The 20,803-nt window shown below is 36.6% G+C and overlaps 1 protein-coding gene across 1 annotated transcript in view; it reads right to left on the reverse strand.

Moving 5' to 3' along the window:
* Positions 1-20,157, reverse strand: part of RAB3GAP1 (RAB3 GTPase activating protein catalytic subunit 1) — a 102,408-nt gene extending 82,251 nt beyond the window's left edge. The window contains exons 1-3 of the mRNA XM_036744727.1: positions 20,127-20,157; positions 19,966-20,021; positions 15,219-15,294 (exon numbers count right to left, since the gene is read on the reverse strand). Of these exons, the coding sequence (XP_036600622.1) occupies positions 15,219-15,294; positions 19,966-20,021; positions 20,127-20,144 (150 nt within the window). The 5' untranslated portion in view covers positions 20,145-20,157. The remainder of the gene's footprint in view (positions 1-15,218; positions 15,295-19,965; positions 20,022-20,126) is intronic.
* Between the last annotated feature and the right edge of the window lie 646 nt (positions 20,158-20,803).

The raw sequence follows: 20,803 nt of genomic DNA on the forward strand, positions 1-20,803 counted from the left end.
ATAGACTGGTTAGATTTGTTGACCTGCTTTTTTTTTTGTTACAATTGGATAGAGGATGTATGGAAGAATATATTCAGAGATAGGAGCAATATAAAAATGAAAGATTTCAATGAAAATTTTTTGAAAATCCAGGCATCAGTTAATAAGGGCTGGAATTAAGACAGCATGAGAGGCTTAGCAGTGCCTGACACTTAACACTTTTTAATGCATTCATTCATTTGCCCCTATTTTCAAGCCTGCATCAAACATTTTCCCCTCAGTTTAATCTAAACAGTTATACTAAATGTTGAAATAAATAAATATAATTACAGGCTTAATAACTACCAGTACAAACTGCCACTACTGACCTTGCCACTACTCTAGTACCTGCACCTCCAGTCCCCCCATTCTTTCTGAATGCAGATATAACCTCAGTATCACCAAGGTACATATTGGTGCTTCTGGGAAGGTAGGTAAAGTTAGGGGATAAACAGAGGCCGTATAGTGAAAAACCCTAAGTTTCAAGAAAAGTAAAAACATCCTGGGGAGTTTCCCCCTTGTATCAATCCCTTAAACAAGGTCAGTCGGTAAAATAGAAGGAATGAGATTAGGTCTAGAGTTAAGATATCTGCATTCCAACTCATCTTTAAACTATAAGCCAGTAGACTTGACTTTGATTCCTAGCAGAATTCTAGAATGTATTATAAAAGGTGTAAGTGAACACCTAGTCATCACAGAGGGCCAACATGGCTTAATCAATAAATGGTTATGCCAATTTAACCTCCATTTCATTTTTGACAGCTCTTTTGTTATTATACTAGCAGATCAAAGTACTAAAAAAGCAATAGTTCAATTTTAGCACAGTATTTTGTAAAGTCTCTCAACCTATTCTTACGGAAAAAGTAATGTGTGTTCTAGACAACAGCATAAAAATGATTTGGAACTGGTTACACGGCTGGAGCCAGAGTTACCATTAATGGTTCAACTTGGAACATTTCTTTACAAGTCTTCAAAATGGATGATAATTTGTCTGGCATATTATATACAGAACATTTGTGCAGGTAGGGGTTGGAATAGACTGCCTCTGAGTTCCCTTCTAACTCTAAGATTCTTTGATTTGGTAATTTCTAAGGTTCTTTCCCAGTTTTAAATCCTATCAATCATCCTAAGACTATTTGATGGCCTCTGTACCCCAAATTACTTCTCATTACAGTCTCAATTTTTTACTTCACTTTGTTACATGAGAAAAATTCTGCCAGATTTATTGGGGTTAACCAGAGGTTGGTCCTTTTATTGAATTCTCTCCTGAAGTTAAGTAACTATCATGTTACACCCTTGTGTAAATTAGTTTTATCAGAAAGCTTTCTTCCTAACTAGAAGAAATCATCAGCCCTGAGAAAATGGCATTTTGAGTGGAAGAAAAAGAAACAATTTGAGAAGGAAAAAAAAAATTACTGTAGCTAGAGCAGGGGAAGACTCAAGCTATCACTGAATTAAATTTTGATAAGGGTGGGAAAAAGGAAGCTTTTCTTCCCTTTCTTCTTCTCTGTCCCACATGGCTACCCTCTAACTTCAAAAATACCGTGTTCTGAAAGTTCATCAGAAAATTAGCTGTTTGAAATTTGGACTTTCTTCAAATTAAGTTCTCAGGTTAGACCACAAAATCCTATTTAGCTCATGTAGCAAAATATAATACAGTATTAATATTACTGTAGAAACTAAATATCTTTTTAATAGTTATTACAAAAGAATTGAGGACTTCCAACTTGTAATTTTTTTTTAAGTTTCATTGATGTTTTGATTTTACCTTTACAAATATTTACAGACTAATTTCACATTTTGAGAAGTCTCTTATAACAAAGTAAAACAAGTAAAACTAGTGATAAAGTGATCTCATCTGAAAGTGCATACATTCTATATCAGGAGCAACCCCCCAACCTATTTTTTAATTAACAGAAATCTATTTTCTTTCCCTCCTACTTCCCTAGCCCATTAATTTTTTTCTAACAAATATGCAGTCAAGCAAAACAAATTCCCTCAGTGGCTGTCTCTGTGTGTGTCTTCTATACCCTAAATCTGTCACCTCTCTATAATGCATTATCACATAATCAGTTCTACAGTCATGAAAGATCTTTGTGTTGACCGTAGTTCTTACAGCTTTCAATAATGTTTATTTTAGTGGCGTCGTTATTGTGTAAATTGTTCTCCTGGTTCTACTCATTTCATTTTTTGTCAGTTTATAAGTCTATAAAATCATTCATTTTTATATTGATGTTATAACATGAATTGTCTTTCGCTTATTTCACTCTGCATCAGTTCACTAAATCTAAATATTTTAAATTATCAGCTCTTTCATCATTTCTTACAGTACAATAGCACTCCATCATATTCATATACCACAATTTATTCAGCCATTCCTGAATTGATGGGCATCCCTACAGTTTCCAGTTTTGGGTTTTTTTTGCCACTACAAAAAGAACTTATAAATATTTTTGTACATAAAGGATAGTTTCTTCTTTATTTGATTTCTTTTAGGTACAGGTCTAGTAGTGATATAGATGAAACAAAGGATGGGCACTCTTTAGTAACTTTTAGTATAGAATTACAAACTGCTTTATCAGAATGGTTATACCCATTCACTAGTTCCACCAATCGTGAATCAATGTGTTTTCCCACAGCCTTCCAAAATCTCTTTGCCATGCTGATGGGCTTCAGGTTGAATCTCAGAATTGCTTTAATTTGCATTTCTCTAATTATTAGTGAATGGAAGTATTTTTTCATATAGCTATCGTGTGGGTTTCTGTCCTTGAGTTCATATCCTTAGTCCATTGAGCAACTAAGAAATGGCTTTTTCTCATATAATTGAATTTGTTCCTCAAATAATCTTGGAAATGCGATTTTTATCAGAGAAACTTGCTGCAAAGATTTTTTTTTCCTAGTTAACTATTTCCCTTTCAATCTTGGCTTTTTTAGATTTGTTTGTACAAAAACTTTTCAGTTCTATGTAATCACAATTATCTGTTTTATGTGTGATCCTCTCAGTTCCTTATTTGGTTATGACCTTTTCTCCTATCCAAACATCTAATAGATAACTTTTCCCTTGTTTCTCTAATGTTTGATGTGACCTTTTAGGTATCCATTTGGAGCTTTTCTTAGAATAAGTGTGAGGTATTATTGGTCTAAATCTAAATATTGCCATCCAATTTTCCCAGCAGTTTTTGACAAAAAGTGAGCCTTTATCCTAGTAGCTGTGGTCTTTGTGTTTAAACCGGGGCATTAGATATACTTGCTTCTGTAAGTAGTACACATAATCTGTTCCACTGCATCAATCTATTTTTAATCAGTACCAATCGTTTGAATAATTATTGCTTTGTAGTATAGTTTGGTGCAATGAATATATGCTTAGACAGAATTTGGGAGGTAGTAGATGACAGAAGGGCCTGGCTATGGTCTGTGGGGTCACAAAGAGTTGGACATAACTTAACAACAACAGTGTAGTTTGACAGCTGGCACTACTAGGCTCCCTTTCCATTTCTTTTCATTATTTCTCTTGATATTCTTGACTTTTTAAATCCATACAAATATGTTATTACTTTTCTTAGTTCTATAAAGTAATTCTTTGGTAGCTTAGTATGATATTGAATAAGCAAATTAATTTAGGTAATCCTGTCATTTTTATTATATAGGACCATCCTACCCATAAGCAATTAATATTTTTCCACTTATGTCTTTCTGTAAGTGGTTGTTCGTACTTGTATTCATGTAGTTCTTTGGAAGATAGATTCCCAAGTATTATGTGTATGTGTGTGTATCCTGTAATAATTTTAAATCAAGTTTCTCTTTTTATCTCTTCCTGCTAGTTTTTAATTGGCATTATACAGGGATGCTAACGATTTGCGTAGATTTCCACTATATCACGCAAGTCTGAGGACGCTACTATTTCAATTAACATTAGCTGACCATTTCATATTCTTTAAGCAATTCATCTTATCTACCAAAAGCGGTAACTTTGTTACCATCTTTACCTATAATTATTCCCTCATTTCCTTTTTCTTTTCTTATTGCTATAGCCAGCATTTCTTGTACTATATCAAACAGAAGAGGTGACAAGGGATATCCTTATTTCACCTGTGAATTTATTTGAAAGGATTCTAGCTTATCATCATTAAAAATAAAATAGCAGCTTTTGGTTTTATATGTACGTGTGTGTATACACACACACAGAAACAAACATATATACACACATATGTATATATACTTACATTAGAAAACAAAATCCAACAATATGCTATTTATAATTAACACACTTGAAACATGGAGCAAAATCTATTATGTCTCAGCCGAACATAAAAAAGCAGGGGTAGCAATTATTTCAGACAAGGCAACAACAAAAATAGACTTAACTAAGCAATAAAGAAGTAAACTATATTTTGCTGAAAGGTAATATATACAATAAATTTATTTCAATATTTAACATATACCATGTCCCTAAATGTCTTAGTACCAATTTAAGCTTTAAAAGTTTAACAATATCAAACAGAAGTGATGATGAGGGGCATCCTTGTTTCACCCCTGAATTTAATGGAAAAGATTCTAGTCTTCTCTCCATTCCAAATAATGATAGCTCTTGGTTTTAAATTTAACTAGCTTAAAATTACACTGAGCCTTTTGGGACACTTTGTACATTCACCCAAAGGCATAGTTTCTAAATGCTGTTCCTCACACAAAATAAAATATTACATTTCCAAACTTCAGGCATTGTCACTGGTTGCCCCTCATGCCTGGAATGCTCTCCTTCCTCTCTGCCTCTTGGTTTCCCTGGCTTGCTTCAAGTACCAGCTAAAATACCATCTTCTACAGCAGGGCTGTCCTAAATGTGACCCACAGGCCACATATAGCCTGCAGTTCGATTTATGCAGCCCACCTACAAGCACCGAAATTTACATAAATGCTTTACTAAAGGAAGCCGAGCTACCGCAGAGCTTCCACTGAAATGGCAAATCAAAATATATTGTCTATTGTTTCAATAAAAACTAAGGTTGGATAGCCCTGTTCTACAGGAAGCCCTTCTTCATTTCTCTTAATTCCAGTGTCTTCCCTCTGTTAATTATCTCCAATTTATCCTGTTTGTACATAGTTGTTTGCAGGTTTCCCTCACTAGATTATGAGACCCTTGAGAACAAGTATTATCTTCTGCCTTTCTTTGTATCCCCAATGCTTAGCACAGTGCCTAGTACATAGTACCTCCTTGATAAATATTTATTAACTGATTTAAAAACTAAATTACAACGAGAAATAGACAGTAATAGATAGTACAAAAATGTAAGACCTCAATTTACCCCATCAGTCCTAGATACACCTAACCAAAACAGAAAGAAGGACCTGAAAAGAATCTTAGGAAAACTGGGTATGACAGATCTCTGGTGATTACTGAATGGAAACAGAAAGGAGCATACCTAGCTGTGTATGGCACATTTGTAAACATTATGTCTTAGGACATCAAAAACAAATGCAGAAAAGCAGAAATATTATCACTCTTTACTGATTACAATTCAGCAAAAATTATGTTAAATAAAAAGCCATTATATTAAATAAAAAACTGGAGAAAAAATAATTTAATACTAAAGAATTAATGGGCCAAAGAAAAATCATAAAATATTTCAATAAAGATAACAATTAGACAACAATATAAAATTTGGAGGATGTAGCCAAATCAGTCTTTAGGAGAAAATATCTATCTCTAAGCACTTTTATTAACAAAAAAGAGAAAAAAAATACATCAATGCATTGAGAATGTAACTAGATACTAGAAAATCAACAAATTTTTAAAACCCAGTAAAACAGCAAAATAAAAGTCCTGGAAATTTATTAACCAAAAAAAATTTAAGCTCCACTGAATAAATTAAACTTTTTTTAAAAAGTACTAAAATAGACAAACTATTAGTTAATTTAATTAAAAAGAAAACCAAATTTTACTGATATCAAAAATGAAAACAGAGATTCACAACAAAGAGAAAATAAAGGATATCATTAGAACTATCTTGTCCAATTATATTTCAACAATATCAACAACTTTAATGAAATAAATTTACAAAAAAAAACCCCACAAATTAACAGAAAAAAATTTAATTTAAACAACCCAATTTCAGAGGAATAAACTGAACAAGCAATAAATGAACTTCCAAACAAACAAAAACAGCAACAACAACAACAAAAAAAACCAGGACCAGATGGATTCACAAGTGAATTCTATAGAACATTCAAAGAATTCATTCGAATACTACATAAATTGTTTGCAAAAATGGCAAAAAAAAAAGGGGGGGGAATCCTACCAAACTCCTTCTATGATAGAGATATGGTCTTTATTCATAAACTTGGAAAAATAAGAAAACTATTGATTTGTAATGAACATAGATGCAAAATTTTAAATAAATATTGGCTAAGAAGATAAAAAAACTTAGCACAAACATCATACGCTATGACCAGGATGGGTTCATACTAGGAATTCAGGGTTAATTTAGTATTAGGAAAACTATGAACTTAGCCAACCATATGAATAACAACATAAGCAAAAAAGTAAGCTTTTGACAATATAAGATCCATTTCTATTATAAACACCAACTTTCAATTCCAGAATCATACTTCCTTCTGCTATAGCCTCAGCAACTGGAGCTGTGATTCTTCTAGTTCCAGGTAGTTTTTCATGGAAGGATAAAGTAGGGGAAATACAGGGATAGGATATCACTATCAAGCCTAGACCTCAAAAAGATGAAAGGAGGAACAAAATACCTACACATACAAAAATATAGCAGCTCCTTTGTGTGTGGCAAAAACCTGGAAATTAAGGGAGACAATTTTGACAGCAAACCAGGATCAGCTTCAGCCACCAGTGAGTGTGAAAGGTGAAACCTCCAACAGGGAGTTAAGTCAACTTTGGCAGAAAGGAAGGAAAAGGAAATAGCAACAGAGAAAGGAGAGTTTTTTTGGTAGTACCAGTCATGGAGGTAAATTCCCAGGTAGATTAGCTGTTCTTTTGTAAGAAATGTTTTACATTACAGACTGACTGTATTACCAATACTATAATTTCATTTATATTATGGGCGAAATATATTTTTGTAGCCTAGCCTAAACATCACTAACATGGGAAAAATTTATCCCAAGTTCTAAAAACTCACTCACAAATGAAATAATTTGAAAGTTGGAGGGAACTATAATGGCCATCTACTAGAATACAAACCACTAATAAGTTAGAGACTGCCCTGAATATAAAATTCAGTACAATATTCTTACCAAACAAAATGTGGAAAATGAAAGCCAAAAACGGAAAATAAAAGTCATAAGGAAATAAATCATTATCTACCAATGTTTTTAATGAAATCAAAATGCAAAAATGTTTCATCACAAAATACTGATTTTAAAACACACCTGACCAAAGAGGATGTCACTTTTAGAGCATGTTTTCAAAAAAGAAAATACTTTATTAGGTCTCCCACTATATATATATATATATATATATATATATATATATATATATATATATATATATATATATATATATATATATATATATATAAATATATGTACACACACACACACATACACACACACACACACACATATATATATATATACACACACACACACACACACATATATATATATATTTTAAAATTTGAGTGTCTATCATATATAGATGGCCTACCTTTGAAGAACACCCTAAGAAATTATCAAAAACCTGTATGACTGAAAAGGGAGGTAGACTAGTTATGTAGAGACAATGAAATAGTCCAGCCAGTACACTTGAGAAATGAAAATAATTGGAGAAAAATCTCCAGCATATTACTTGGACAAACTCCAATAAATTTATGGAAAGGCAAGAATTCATTCATTCATTATTTAAAAAAACATTTATTAAGCACCTACTATATGTTGGGCACTGTGCTACTGGGAAAACAACAGACAAAAAAATAAAACTGCCATGATTCAATTGACAGGGAACAAGTACAGAGATAAAAATCTAAAAGGATGAAAAGGAATGAAAAAGCTGCAATCTTCATAAGTGAAAGTGAAATCATGAACAACAATTCAACATCATTGTATGATGGAATCAATTGATCTTTAAATGTTTAATCAGACACTTACTGAAGAACCTAACCTACCTAGACTATTGGGTCAAACAAATCCCCAAAGTAAGCGAGTTCCTGAGGTGTTAAATAGTGTTCTGTAGTAATTTAATTTACTCTTCCACAGACATTAATTACTTTGGGCATCAAAACAACAATTAGCAAAGTAAGTTATACTTCACCGGGGCTTCTTAAACTTTTTGCACTTGCGACCCTTTCAGTGCTTCTTAAACTGTGGGTCATGACCCCATATGGGATGGCAACCCACGGTTTAAGAAGTGCTGTAGTTTCGTACACTACTATATTTAGTATCTACCACTAACTGTTTAGCCCTCCACCGTGGCTCTCAGAAGTCCTGAACTGAAATCCTAACTTGGTCAATTACTACCTTGTAACTTTAGACAAAGTTACTTCATCTCTAAGACAGTTTCCTCATAGGTAAAATAAGAAGCTTGGATCAGATCATCTTAAAGTACCTGGCCCCAAAACAATGAAGAGGAACTGAGAGTGACAGGAACAAGAAGGGGAAAAGTGATAAGGGTCTGGACCTGCAAGCACCATATAGGAGGAAATCTACTTGAAGTTTAAATAGCTGAAATATCTACAGAAACAATAAGCCATTTTATTTTGCAAAAGTTCATTCAGAAATATTTATGTTGATATACCAGTTTTCTTTTTTAAAAAGGCATTTTAAATGTTAAAGGAAATACTTAAGATTACAGATGCTGAAGATGGCAGCTGGAAAGCAGGGGCTAGCGTGAGCTCCCCTCCAAGTCCCTCCAAAAACTTATAAAAAATGGCTCTGAACCGATTCTAGAACTACAGAACCCACAAAATAGCAGAGGGAAGCAGGGATCCAGCCCAGGACAGTCTGGATGCTTGCTGGGTGAGGTCTTTCGTGCACAGAGCTGAGCAGAGCCCAGTGTGGGCAACTCGGACCAACCAGACCAGGAGCCAGGTGGAGCAGGCCCTAGCGCCCTGAATCAGTGAGCTGTGGCAGTTACCACAACAGAGAAGGTTAGTGGGAAAAGCTGCTGGGGACAGGGTGATAGAGTTTGGCTGTTCAGCCACTGCCCCTCGGGCAGCGGAGGTGGGGCAGCTACAGAACTACAGCTGCAGTTGCTTCGTGCCCCAGGCCCACCTGGTGGGAGGAATTAAGTGGCAGATCAGAGCAGGAGTGAAGAGCCTGCTGAAGATCTAAGTCCAGTCTGGGTTGGGGGTTCTTGGGGAAGGAGGAGTGCTGGTGTGGCAGCACATCCGCCCAAGCTTGGAACATAGAACACTTTACTCTACAAGCGGCCATACCCTGCTGAAAAACTCAAGGGTCAAGTAAGTTGGCTGGGAACATGGCCAGGCAGCGAAAACACACCCAGATTCAGTCTCAGACTCTGGAATCCTTCTTTGGTGACAAAGAAGACCAAAACATACAGCCAGAAAGAGTCAACAAAGTCATAGAGCCTATAACAAAAACCTCCAAGAAAAACATGAACTGGTCTCAGGCCATGGAAGAGCTCAAAAAGGAGTTGGAAAAGCAAGTTAGAGAAGTAGAGGAAAAATTGGGAAGAGAAATGAGAAGGATGCGAGAAAACCATGAAAAACAAGTCAATGACTTGCTAAAGGAGACACAAAAAAATACTGAAAAATATAGTGAAGAAAACAACACCTTAAAAAATAGACTAACTCAAATGGCAAAAGAGTTCCAAAAAGCCAATGAGGAGAAGAATGCCTTGAAAGGCAGAATTAGCCAAATGGAAAAGGAGGTCCAAAAGACCACTGAAGAAAATACTACTTAAAAATTAGATTGGAGCAAGTGGAAGCTAGTGACTTTATGAGAAATCAGGATATTATAAAACAGAACCAAAGGAATGAAAAAGTGGAAGACAATGTGAAATATCTCACTGGAAAAACCACTGATCTGAAAAATAGATCCAGGAGAGATAATTTAAAAATTATTGGACTACCTGAAAGCCATGATCAAAAAAAGAGCCTAGGTATCATCTTTCAAGAAATTATCAAGGAGAACTGTCCTGATATTCTAGAGCCACAGGGCAAAATAGAAATTGAAAGAATCCACCAATCGCCTCCTTAAATAGATCCCAAAAAGAAAACTCCTAGGAATATTGTTGCCAAATTCCAGAGCTCCCAGATCAAGGAGAAAACACTGCAAGCAGCCAGAAAGAAACAATTTGAGTATTGTGGAAACACAATCAGAATAACCCAAGATCTGGCAGCTTCTACATTAAGAGATCGAAGGGCTTGGAATATGATATTCCGGAGGTCAATGGAGCTAGGGTTAAAACCAAGAATCACCTATCCAGCAAAACTGAGTATAATGTTCCAAGGCAAAATATGGACTTTCAATAAAATAGAGGACTTTCAAGCTTTCTCAGTGAAAAGACCAGAGCTGAACAGAAAATTCTGACTTTCAAACACAAGAATCAAGAGAAGCATGAAAAGGTAATCAAGAAAAAGAACAAGAAAAAGAAATCGCAAGGAACTTACTAAAGTTGAACTGTTTTGTTTACATTCCTTCATGGAAAGATGATGTGTATGATTCATGAGACCTCAGTATTAGGGTAGCTGAAGGGAATATGCATATGTGTGTGTGTGTGTGTGTGTATGTGTGTATATATATGTGTGTATATATATATGTGTGTGTGTATATATGTGTGTATGTATGTCTATATGTATGTGTATACATATGTAGAGAGAGAGGGCACAGGGCGAGTTGAAGATGAAGGGATGATATCTAAAAGGAATAAAATCAAATTAAGGGATGAGAGAGGAATATATTGAGAGAGGGAGAAAGGGAGATAGAATGGGGCAAATTATCTCACATAAAAGTGGCAAGAAAAAGCAGTTCTGCAGGAAGAGAAGGTAGGTGAGGGGGAATGAGTGAATCTTGCTCTTATCAGATTTGACCTGAGGAGGGAATACCATACACACTCAATTGGGTATCTTACCCCACAGGAAAGAAGGAAGAAGAAGATAAAAAAAGGGGGGATGATAGAAGGGAGGGCAGATGGGGGAGGAAGTAATAAAAAATAAACAGTTTCAAAAAGGGATAGGGTCAAGGGAGAAAATTGGATAAAGGGGGATAGGTTAGGAAGGAGCAAAATATAGTTAGTCTTTCACAACATGAGTATTGTGGAAGGTTTACACATAATGATACGCATGTGGCCTATGTTGAATTGCTTGACTTCTTAGGGAGGGTGGGTGGGAAGGGAAGAGGGGAGAGAATTTGGAACTCAAAGTTTTAAAAACAGATGTTCAAAAACAAACAAAAATGTTTTTGCATGCAACAAGAAAATAAGATACACAGGCAATGGGGCGTAAAAATTTATCTTGCCCTACAAGAAAGGAAGGGAAAAGGGGATGGGAGGGGAGTGGGGTGACAGAGGGGAGCGCTGACTGGGGAACAGGGCAACCAGAATATACGCCATCTTGGAGTGGGGGGGGAGGGTAGAAATGGGGAGAAAATTTGTAATCCAAACTCTTGTGAAAATCAATGCTGAAAACTAAATATGTTAAATAAATTTTAAAAAAAAGAAAAAGAAAAAGAAAATAAGATACAGACAACGGGGCATAGAAATTCATCTTGCCCTACAAGAAAGGAAGGGAAAAGAGGATGGGAGGGGAGTGGGGTGACAAAAAGAAGGGCTAAGTGGGGAACAGGGCAACCAGAATATACGCCATCTTGGAGTGGTGGGGAGGGTAGAGATGGGGAGAAAATTTGTAATTCAAACTCTTGTGAAAATCAATGCTGAAAACTAAATATATTAAATAAATTAAATTTTAAAAAAAGATTACAGATGCTATTTCTCTAAACTATGTTTTTCTATATATTAAGAATTTTATAACAAACTGTTTATAATACCATTTATGGCCATGGAACTTCTAATAATGGTAAGTGATCAGAGCTAACTTTTATATAGCACTGTGCTAACCACTGTGCTAGCACTTTAAAATTACTGTCTCATTTGATCCTCACAGTAGTATGCTATTATTTCCATTTTACAGATAAAGAAACTGAGGCAAAGGGGGGTCATAAATCTTGCCCCAGGGTCACATAGCTAGTAAGTGAGACAGAATTTGAACTCAGGTCTTCCTGACTCCAAGGCCCATTGTGCTGCCTAGCTGCCACAAATCCACTGCAAATTAATAGACATGCCCAAATTTTTCTCTGAAACTAACTTGATAAAGCTTTAGTTACTACTTGAAAGAGCAAAATAAATAAAAATGACAATAAATTCACATTGCTTACTCAATTAGCACGACAGAGGTACACTTTAAAAAGCTCTATTTAACTTAATCCTGCCGTCCCTTTGATTTTTATAATCTCTACTTCTGATTGATTCTCAAGTTTTTCCATCCTCCAATCCTCTACTTGATACACTAGTCACATAAAATGAGCCAGAAACGAGTATCATTAATATCCTCGTAGATTATAGTTATAGGAATAAAAATTTATTTTGTAATACAACTAATTATTCCCTTAATTTTTCTATTTTGTCACTTACTTTTGGATTTCCTCAAAGCAAGGTAAACCTATAATTCAAATTTATTTTTAATCTGCCATTATTTCTATGAGATTCTAAATTATAGAATAAATATCAACACAACGCATTTAATGGGTATGAAAAATATGTACTCATTGTAATACTTTTTATTCATGTTATCTTCCTAATATTATTTTCTCCCTATAATATTTTTCAGTGGGATTTAAAAGGTGGAAACACTGACACAACCATAGCTGATTCTCCTTTGCATGCTTCAAATTTAACAGCTCGTAAAAATTACTTTAAAGAAATATATGTGTATACATACATACATAAAATCGTGTAGTTATAGGACTGAAAGGCATCTATAACGATTAGTTTCAATCTACCCAGTCATACCTACGCCATCCTGGACAGATGAAATTTTTTCCTTTTTAGTAATTTTGAGAAGAAAATTCCAGTTTCCCTTGGAGAATTTTACTGGCACTTAAAACGTAAATCTCTTAACAAGCTTTTATCTAACCTAAATCCATTAAACTAGTTTTAAGTTAAACTTTCTTTAAATTCATCCTCAATAAGGTCAAGAACCAACATCTTCTGCTGTCTCTGTCTTCTATCTAGCTCTAGAATCTGACTTACTTTACTATCCTTCCTCCATGGACCTTTCTTTTCAATCCATCAATGAACTTTATGATGCTTTTCTGAAACCTCATTGAGTCTTTCATTATTACCTTCTTAATTCATGAGGCCCAGAACAGGTCTTAGTAGCATAGGCATCTAAATTGGTGTTTCTTAAAACTTTTTTGTGCCATGGACCTTTCTGGTAGTCTGGTAAAATCTATGGACTCCTTCTCAGAATGGTTAATAAAAAAAATTTCATAACTGAAGGAAAGGCTAAATTTCAGCTAGAGGTCAATGAAAATAAATGAATTTTTTCCCCATTACGGTTCCAGATTCCATGAAATCTATGTAGACTATCCTGATCCTAGGTTAAGAATCTTTGGTCTAACTAGTATTGAGTATAATTAAAGCGCCTACTACAAATATCCTACTTGCCTTTGCTTTTGCTTAAATATGAGTGAGGAATAAGTCTACAATTCACACCTCTGTCATATGTAATTTAATCTCTTCTGTTGGTATACACTTAAAACTTTCTGACTGTGTTTAAATAGTTAATATCTGGTATTAAGTTTATGTTTCAGAGTTTTAAGGAAAATTTCCAATTTATGCCATAATTTGAAGACATTCATTATTGCACACCACCTTACTCTATACACGTCAACTAAATCTTGCTTCCAAAGGGTCAATTCTTCAAATTATTTAAAACTTTATTATTACTTTTCTGCTCCAATTCATGTGGTTACTGAGGAAATACAGCATTTGAAGCTTTCAAAAAGCTTTACATCTTAAGAGTCCTGAAATGTCACTAAAATAATCTCATAACCAAAATACAAATATTAATTTGTAACATTTAAAATATTTGCCCAAGAGGTTAAAACATCTAAAGTAGTCTAATCTACTTAGTTAGGAAATCTATCTGAAGTTCAAACAGCTAAAATCTCCATGGAGATATAAGCAGTTTTCTTTTATAATAGTGTAAATAATCTTTATGTTATAATTTTTCTTAAAAATAAAAATATTTCAAACACTATACTAAAAAGAAAGTACTTAAGGTCAGAGAGGCTATCTGCTCTGAATTCTACTTATTTTATAACAAACTTTGGTTCTGTCCATAAAAGGTGTTATTGATCTGCAGAAACCCAGCTTTCCTTACATATCTTAACTGAGGTAGGGACTGTTAAATACTTTAAAGATTTTTTTAAATTTTATTTTCACTTCTACCAATTTCTCCCTCCCTTCACCTCCATGGTTTTTCCACTACAGAACTCAGTTTTTAATTTTCACATTCTCAAATACACTTATAAGACAGGAAAGACAAATACCTTTATCTATACTCTTAGAAAAAACTGAAGCAGACAAAAAAGTGTCACTGCCAAACGGGTGGTAGTGGTGATGGTAATAGTAGCAGTAGTAGCCAGAACGTATATAGAGCTTTAAGATTTACAAGACATTTACAAGACATATTTTATTTCACTCGACTCTTACAACTGAGTTATGCGCTACTATCTGGATTTTACAAAAGAACAAACTGAGGGTTGGAGAGTAAGTTAACTTGCCCAAGGTCACAAAGCTGGAGAGGTCTGAATAAATCAAAACAGTCAATGAGCAGCTAGTCAAACAAAAGGCTCAGTCCTAAAATTGCTAAGCGCCTTTATTTAAACTAATGAAAGCACTCTGATGAATATATCACTAATATCCAGTAGAGAAAGCATAGGAATGAAGTCTTTACTATTTTTCTCCACATCAGGAAGTTAAGGAAGGAAAAAAAAACCACCCACAAACTCTTGCATTCTGTATAAAGCTTTATTTTTTTAATGTTTTACAAGCACTTAACATATATTTTTTGGCTAGAGATTTAAATATGCCTGTAATCATTTTCCATTAGATAATTTTTACACACAAATTTAAATAGCTTAAACTTTAAAGATACAAAGGATTATTTTGGCAAATGACAATTTAGGAAGTGGCTTTTAATACAGCAAATAGCAAATCTGACCTTTTCAAGTGGCTTTCCCATTGAGTTTCCAATTAGTTTCCAGTCATTCAAGACTTCTTCAACTTTTGAAATAAACCTAGGAGGGAAAAAAAATACTTTCCAAACATGTCAACCCAGAATACTTTATTCTGCTTTAAAAAGAGAAAGAATTCTTAAATTAATATGCCATTTAATTACCTGAAAAAACAGCCTAATCCTGTTATCCTGACTAAAGGATGAGGAAAATGGGCCATAAGATGTTAAACAAATTCTACTAAACCACTAATTCTTAGACCCTTAGTTTCTACTACATTGTGAAGCCTATCTAGAGTATTCCTTTCTCATAGTAATAAAAATGAAAGGACAATCCATTTATCTTCTCAGGAACCAATGATCAGTTTACTAAGATCTCCCTTATTCATCTCTCAGTTTCACAATTAACCTCAGTGAGAGAGATTGAGATTGTATATTAAGGCAGTTGCCAAATCCTGTGTTTCTATCGCATCTATTTTCCTTTCACTATTCACACAGACATTAGAACCTCATCACTTCTAACCTGGATTACTGCAATAGCCTAGTTTTCTTTCCTCAAGTCTTCCCCTCCTCCAATCTATACTCTACACAGCTGCCAAAGTGTTCCTTAAGCACAAGTCATTCTATCTCACTCCTCTACACATGCTCCAAATATCACTAACTGCCTCTGGGATAAAATATAAACTCCACTTTGGCTTCTGAAGTATCTTCCCACACTCTAGCCAAACAGGCCCAGGCAGTTCCTCATTAAGCTAATTTCAATTTAAACTGCAGGCTTTGGATTTAAACACTTTACTACCTAACCTAATCTCAATTATCTACTGAATAACCAGATCTCCAGAAGTTAGCATTCATTTCTCACGAGTAACAAGCACAGTATCAGCAATACCAGCAAATGGACATTGCTCTCAATACACAAAGATTAGGAGTGGTAAATAAATTTACTTTATGAAACACAAACCAAACGATGATTATAAAGAGTAAGATTAGGAAAAAAAGTAAATGCTTTCATCAACGAAGAAATGGAAAAAGTTAAGTCTAAAAGCTGAAGCTTAGAAAAACATAAATGTTTTTTAATTGAACATGTATGTTGCAATACAATGCAATGTTGCATTGATCCAGAATCTATTGTTGAGAAGAGCACAAGAGAACTGAACAAAATTATAATTTAAGACATCAAGTTTTCTCCTTCAGTGAACTCTGCATGTGTGTACACACATATATGATTGCATTTCTGATGTAAAGCAGTAATGAATGACAAACTCTAGGTTACAGTTTGTCACCGGAATGTAGTTGTCTCCTTGTGAAAAGATTATTGGTCATTATTAATATATTGATTCTAAGCTCATGATTCAGGTAACTGAAAAATTTAAATTGATTTCCTTCAAAACAAAGACTAACAAACACACAAAACAAAAATAATGAAAAACAAGTTGGAATAAATGGTATAGAAATCAATAAATGAAGTAACAGTAAAAACTTTTAAAATGTCATTTGTAATCATTCTAGCAGTAGTTTCTGAAAAATATAGACTACAAATTTCAAAAACAAGGGATATCTGAAAAATGGAAAATTTCCTCAGTTCTTTCCCAAAAAAGAAGGTATGTGCCTCTATTTAAACTTTAAAAAAATATAAACACACAACAATCAATCAAGAAGCATTAAGTGCCTACAATGTTTCAGGCCCTACACTAAATTCTAGGGCATATAAGCCCTATAAATTTTAAGAGGAAAATAACCACCCAAAACTTAATCTCAAGGACAGAAAAAAGACCTTCCTTCTTAAAGTACAGATATTTCCTAAGTATTTTAAACTTTCAATTTTGAGCTGTTTTCACTATGAAAATCAAAAGCAAATTTCTTACTATACGCTCATAACTTAATGTCTACACTTTTAAGACAGTTTTTTTTTCTATGTCTAATAAACCACCAAAAGGCAATTTATAGTATATTTGCTTGGGGGAAATGTTTTCATTCTTTTTGAATGACAAGTGATTGCCATTTCTAAATCTTTACCTCCTAGGCCAGGACAACTTGGCATGGATATTCATCCTTTTAAATTCATCTTAAAATCTTTCCATCCTCTAGCCCTTTACCAAAAATTGCCTTTCCAACAATCACATTTTTCCATCAGTGACACCACCATTCAAGTCATGAAACCAAGGCTTCATCTTTGAGTCCTTATAATTTCAGATTCTATGTCCAATCTGTAAACAAATCTTCAATTCATATGTAAATTACCTGCTTTGTGTCAAACACTGGGCAATATATAAGACAAAAATTAAAGTTCAAACCCTCAAGAAATTTATATTTCATTGGAGGGAAATACATTTCACACTAGTCCATTTATCCTGCCACGATTCCTGATTATGGCAACAACCTCCTGCAGTTGGTGCCCCTGCCTCTCCAGGTCCCTTCTTCCTCCAATGTAACCATCATATAACTGCAAGATAATCTCCCTACACCCCCTTTTTCATGTTGTTACAGCACAGATCAAAAACTTGCAAAGATTTCCCACTGCCTATATTATTTACATGGTTTTAAAACCCCTCTATAATCTGGTTCTACCCTATCCAACTTTATTTACTACTTCTTCCCAATAACATAACTTCTGCTCCAGTAAAGCAGGTGTCCTTATTACCCTAGCTCCCCAAATCTCACCTTCCATTTCTTCTCCTTATCTAAATCTCATCCATTGTTCCAGTCTCATCTTCATTTTTTTGTAATGACTGCAGCACACGTAATTTTTTTTTTCTACCGGGTACTCTGTAGTTTGAACTCACTGCATATGTTCTCCTTCCTTAAAGGTCTACATCATGATGCAGGAGTGACCCTGGATTTTTTTTCCCAAAGGACAAAAATGCTCCACCAGATTCTACCCAAGCTGGAAAGGCAAGAATTGCTGAGGTGGGGAGCAGGACAACAATAACACCGTCTGCCTGTTACCTGAGAATTAGCCTGGCTAAATTCAGAAACTAACTTATCACCAGGTTATTCAAAAGGTAATGAATTTTTTGGCCACATCGAGTCTCAAAGACCATCGGCTAAATTGTAGATGGGTTATGATCTGCATTAATAACAAGTGAAATATTTGTGTTTTACTCTAATTTCTCCAAATATATTATATGATCTCGATTCTACGGATCAGGTTTTGTGCTTCTTTATTCCCTCAACATTACTTAGTGTGGGTTGGGTATACTGTAAGAACTCAATAAATGAGTGATGTCTTTCTGACTTCATTTTGGATGCATCCTATACACCATTCTAGTAGGGATCTTTTGTATTTGATTCAAAATTAATGCCAGCTCACCTGTAATTTTCATCTTATCTCCTAAGAAGAGTTCTTGAAATGCTGCATCAGGATTAAAATTGAAAGCACCATAGGCAAAACCCCCCTTTTTTTTTTTTTTAAACATATAACAGGGAATAGAGAAATTACCTAACCTGAACCAAGGCTACTCACAAAATCAACCTTCCAAATGTTTCAATAACAGAAGAGTTAGGTCCCCACAACTGTTTATTGGGGTTTGACATGAACAAAAGTAAAAGGAGGAGCAGCAACAGCAGCAGCAGCAACAGGGAGGACAAAGGTACTTTATCCATAGCTGCACAAGAACTTGAAATCAAAGGAAAGCATTCAGCAAGCAAGACTGCAGGATTATTTTTTTAAGGTCAATCTGAATCCCCTGAAAGGGAAAAGAAAAATCCGACAGTCATCTAAAGGAAGTCCACCTCCTCCTGCAAAAGGCATACCAAAAGGAAATAAGAACAATAATAATTATTTAAAATTTACAAAGTACTTCTTCACAGTAATTCTGTGCGGCAGGCAGTATGAGAATTAACAGTCCCATTTTACAGATGAGGAAGCGGAGGGGCAGTAGTAGCCTGCTCGGGTCACAAAGGGTCTAGATTTAAACTTAGGGTCCAGCACTCAACATATGGCTCTGAAAGGCCATCTGGGATTATAATTTTAAATAAAAAGAGTTCTGAATGAAGAAGCCACAGGGTAAATTATTTAACTGCTGGTGTTGAAACAGGGGAGCCACGGGATAACTGCGAGGCTCCCGTAGAGGTAGGCAAGAAAGATCACCCCGGGATTTAGAGCTTGAAGGCATCTTAAGAGGCATCTGGTTGACTCCGCTCTTTTGCAGATAAGACAACGCGGAGGTAAAGTAACCTGCCCCAGGTAATGCAAGGAACAAATGGGATTCCAAACACGAGTTCCGTCTAACTCCAATTCCTCTTCCCAGAAAGCAAGACGGAAAAGTGGCCCAGTGGGCAGGGGGAGGGGGAGGCTTAGAGAGGAGGGGGCACAGAATGGGGGGAGGAGCAGCCTAGAAGAGGAGGGTTCTGGGGCGGGGGGAGTGTAGGGCACAGAGAAGTACGGTCGGGGGGGAGGGGGTTCGAAAAGAGGGGAGAGGCGAGGAGGCAAGGGGTATGGCCTGGGGCGGGGTAAAGGGAGCGGAGGAGAGGGGGAAGAGAATCGGCAAGGTGGGGGGGGGGGGGTGGCCCTAGAGGGAGGAGACCCGAAGAGGGGGAGGGGCTGAAGGGAGGGGGGCAGTACGGATGGGGTTAGAGGGGGTGCACAGGGCCCTGGCAGGGCCGGGGTTGGACCGAGCCCGCGGCGGCAGCGGGGCCGGGGCCTCCCTTGGCCGCCAGGGGATCCGGGGGGCGCGGAGGGTGCGGGGAGTGGGGCACCGGAGGAAGCCCAGGGTCGGAGCGGCGACTCACTCACCTTTCCCACTCGGAGGCAGTGGTGAAGTCCGTGATCTCAAACACCTCGGACTCGGGCTGCGGGAAGAAAAAGACAGAGAAAGCTTGAGCCCCGGGGAGCTGACACAGCCTGGGGGGCTCGGGGAAGGAGAGGGGACCGAGACCGAGGGGCAGAGGCCTCACCTCACTGTCGGCCGCCATCTTGGGGAAGCTATCCGGGGTGGGCGGGGGCGGGGAGGGGAGAGAGAGCGAGCGCAAAGGCTGCCGGGAAGGGGGCGAGGCGACTGCGGCGGAGCCTGGGGCGGGTGGGGGAGAGAACAGGCTCGGCCTTCCCCCTCATCCGATTCCGGTCTGCTAATTAACAGTTTGGAAGAGTGCCTTTGTGGGCGGATGGATGGACTTGCTATGAAACCTGCTCCTCGGGACTGGGGGCCCAGGGAGGCTCCATTAGGGCCCACTGTTGAAGGGTTAGAGACTTCAGGGCCCCCCTGTCTCGGGCCCAGAATTTCCGTGTCTTCAATGCAGGGAAGAAACTTCACCTCGAGGTTCGCTGGGGAGGGAAGTGTGGAAGAAAAGACTAGGGAGGAAACCGTACGAGGCCGTGACAAAGAGCTGCGTAGATGGCTTCAGCCATACGCGCCTGCGTTCTAATGCTTGTTTAATGAAAGGACCACACGATAAGCGCGGCGCTGCTTACCGCGTGTGTGCTGTGCGCGTGTCACCCGCTCCAGTGGCCTCGTGTGGTCGAATGAGGGAGTCGAACGGGTACAAGGATTCGTTACTTGGTACGAGCTCAGAATTGTGTCACTGTTTCTGGGACATACAAATAATAAAACCTGTACCCCCCTGATGTGCTGGGA

This window comes from Trichosurus vulpecula, chromosome 2 (genome assembly GCF_011100635.1).
Source record: "Trichosurus vulpecula isolate mTriVul1 chromosome 2, mTriVul1.pri, whole genome shotgun sequence".
Taxonomy (NCBI): domain Eukaryota; kingdom Metazoa; phylum Chordata; class Mammalia; order Diprotodontia; family Phalangeridae; genus Trichosurus; species Trichosurus vulpecula.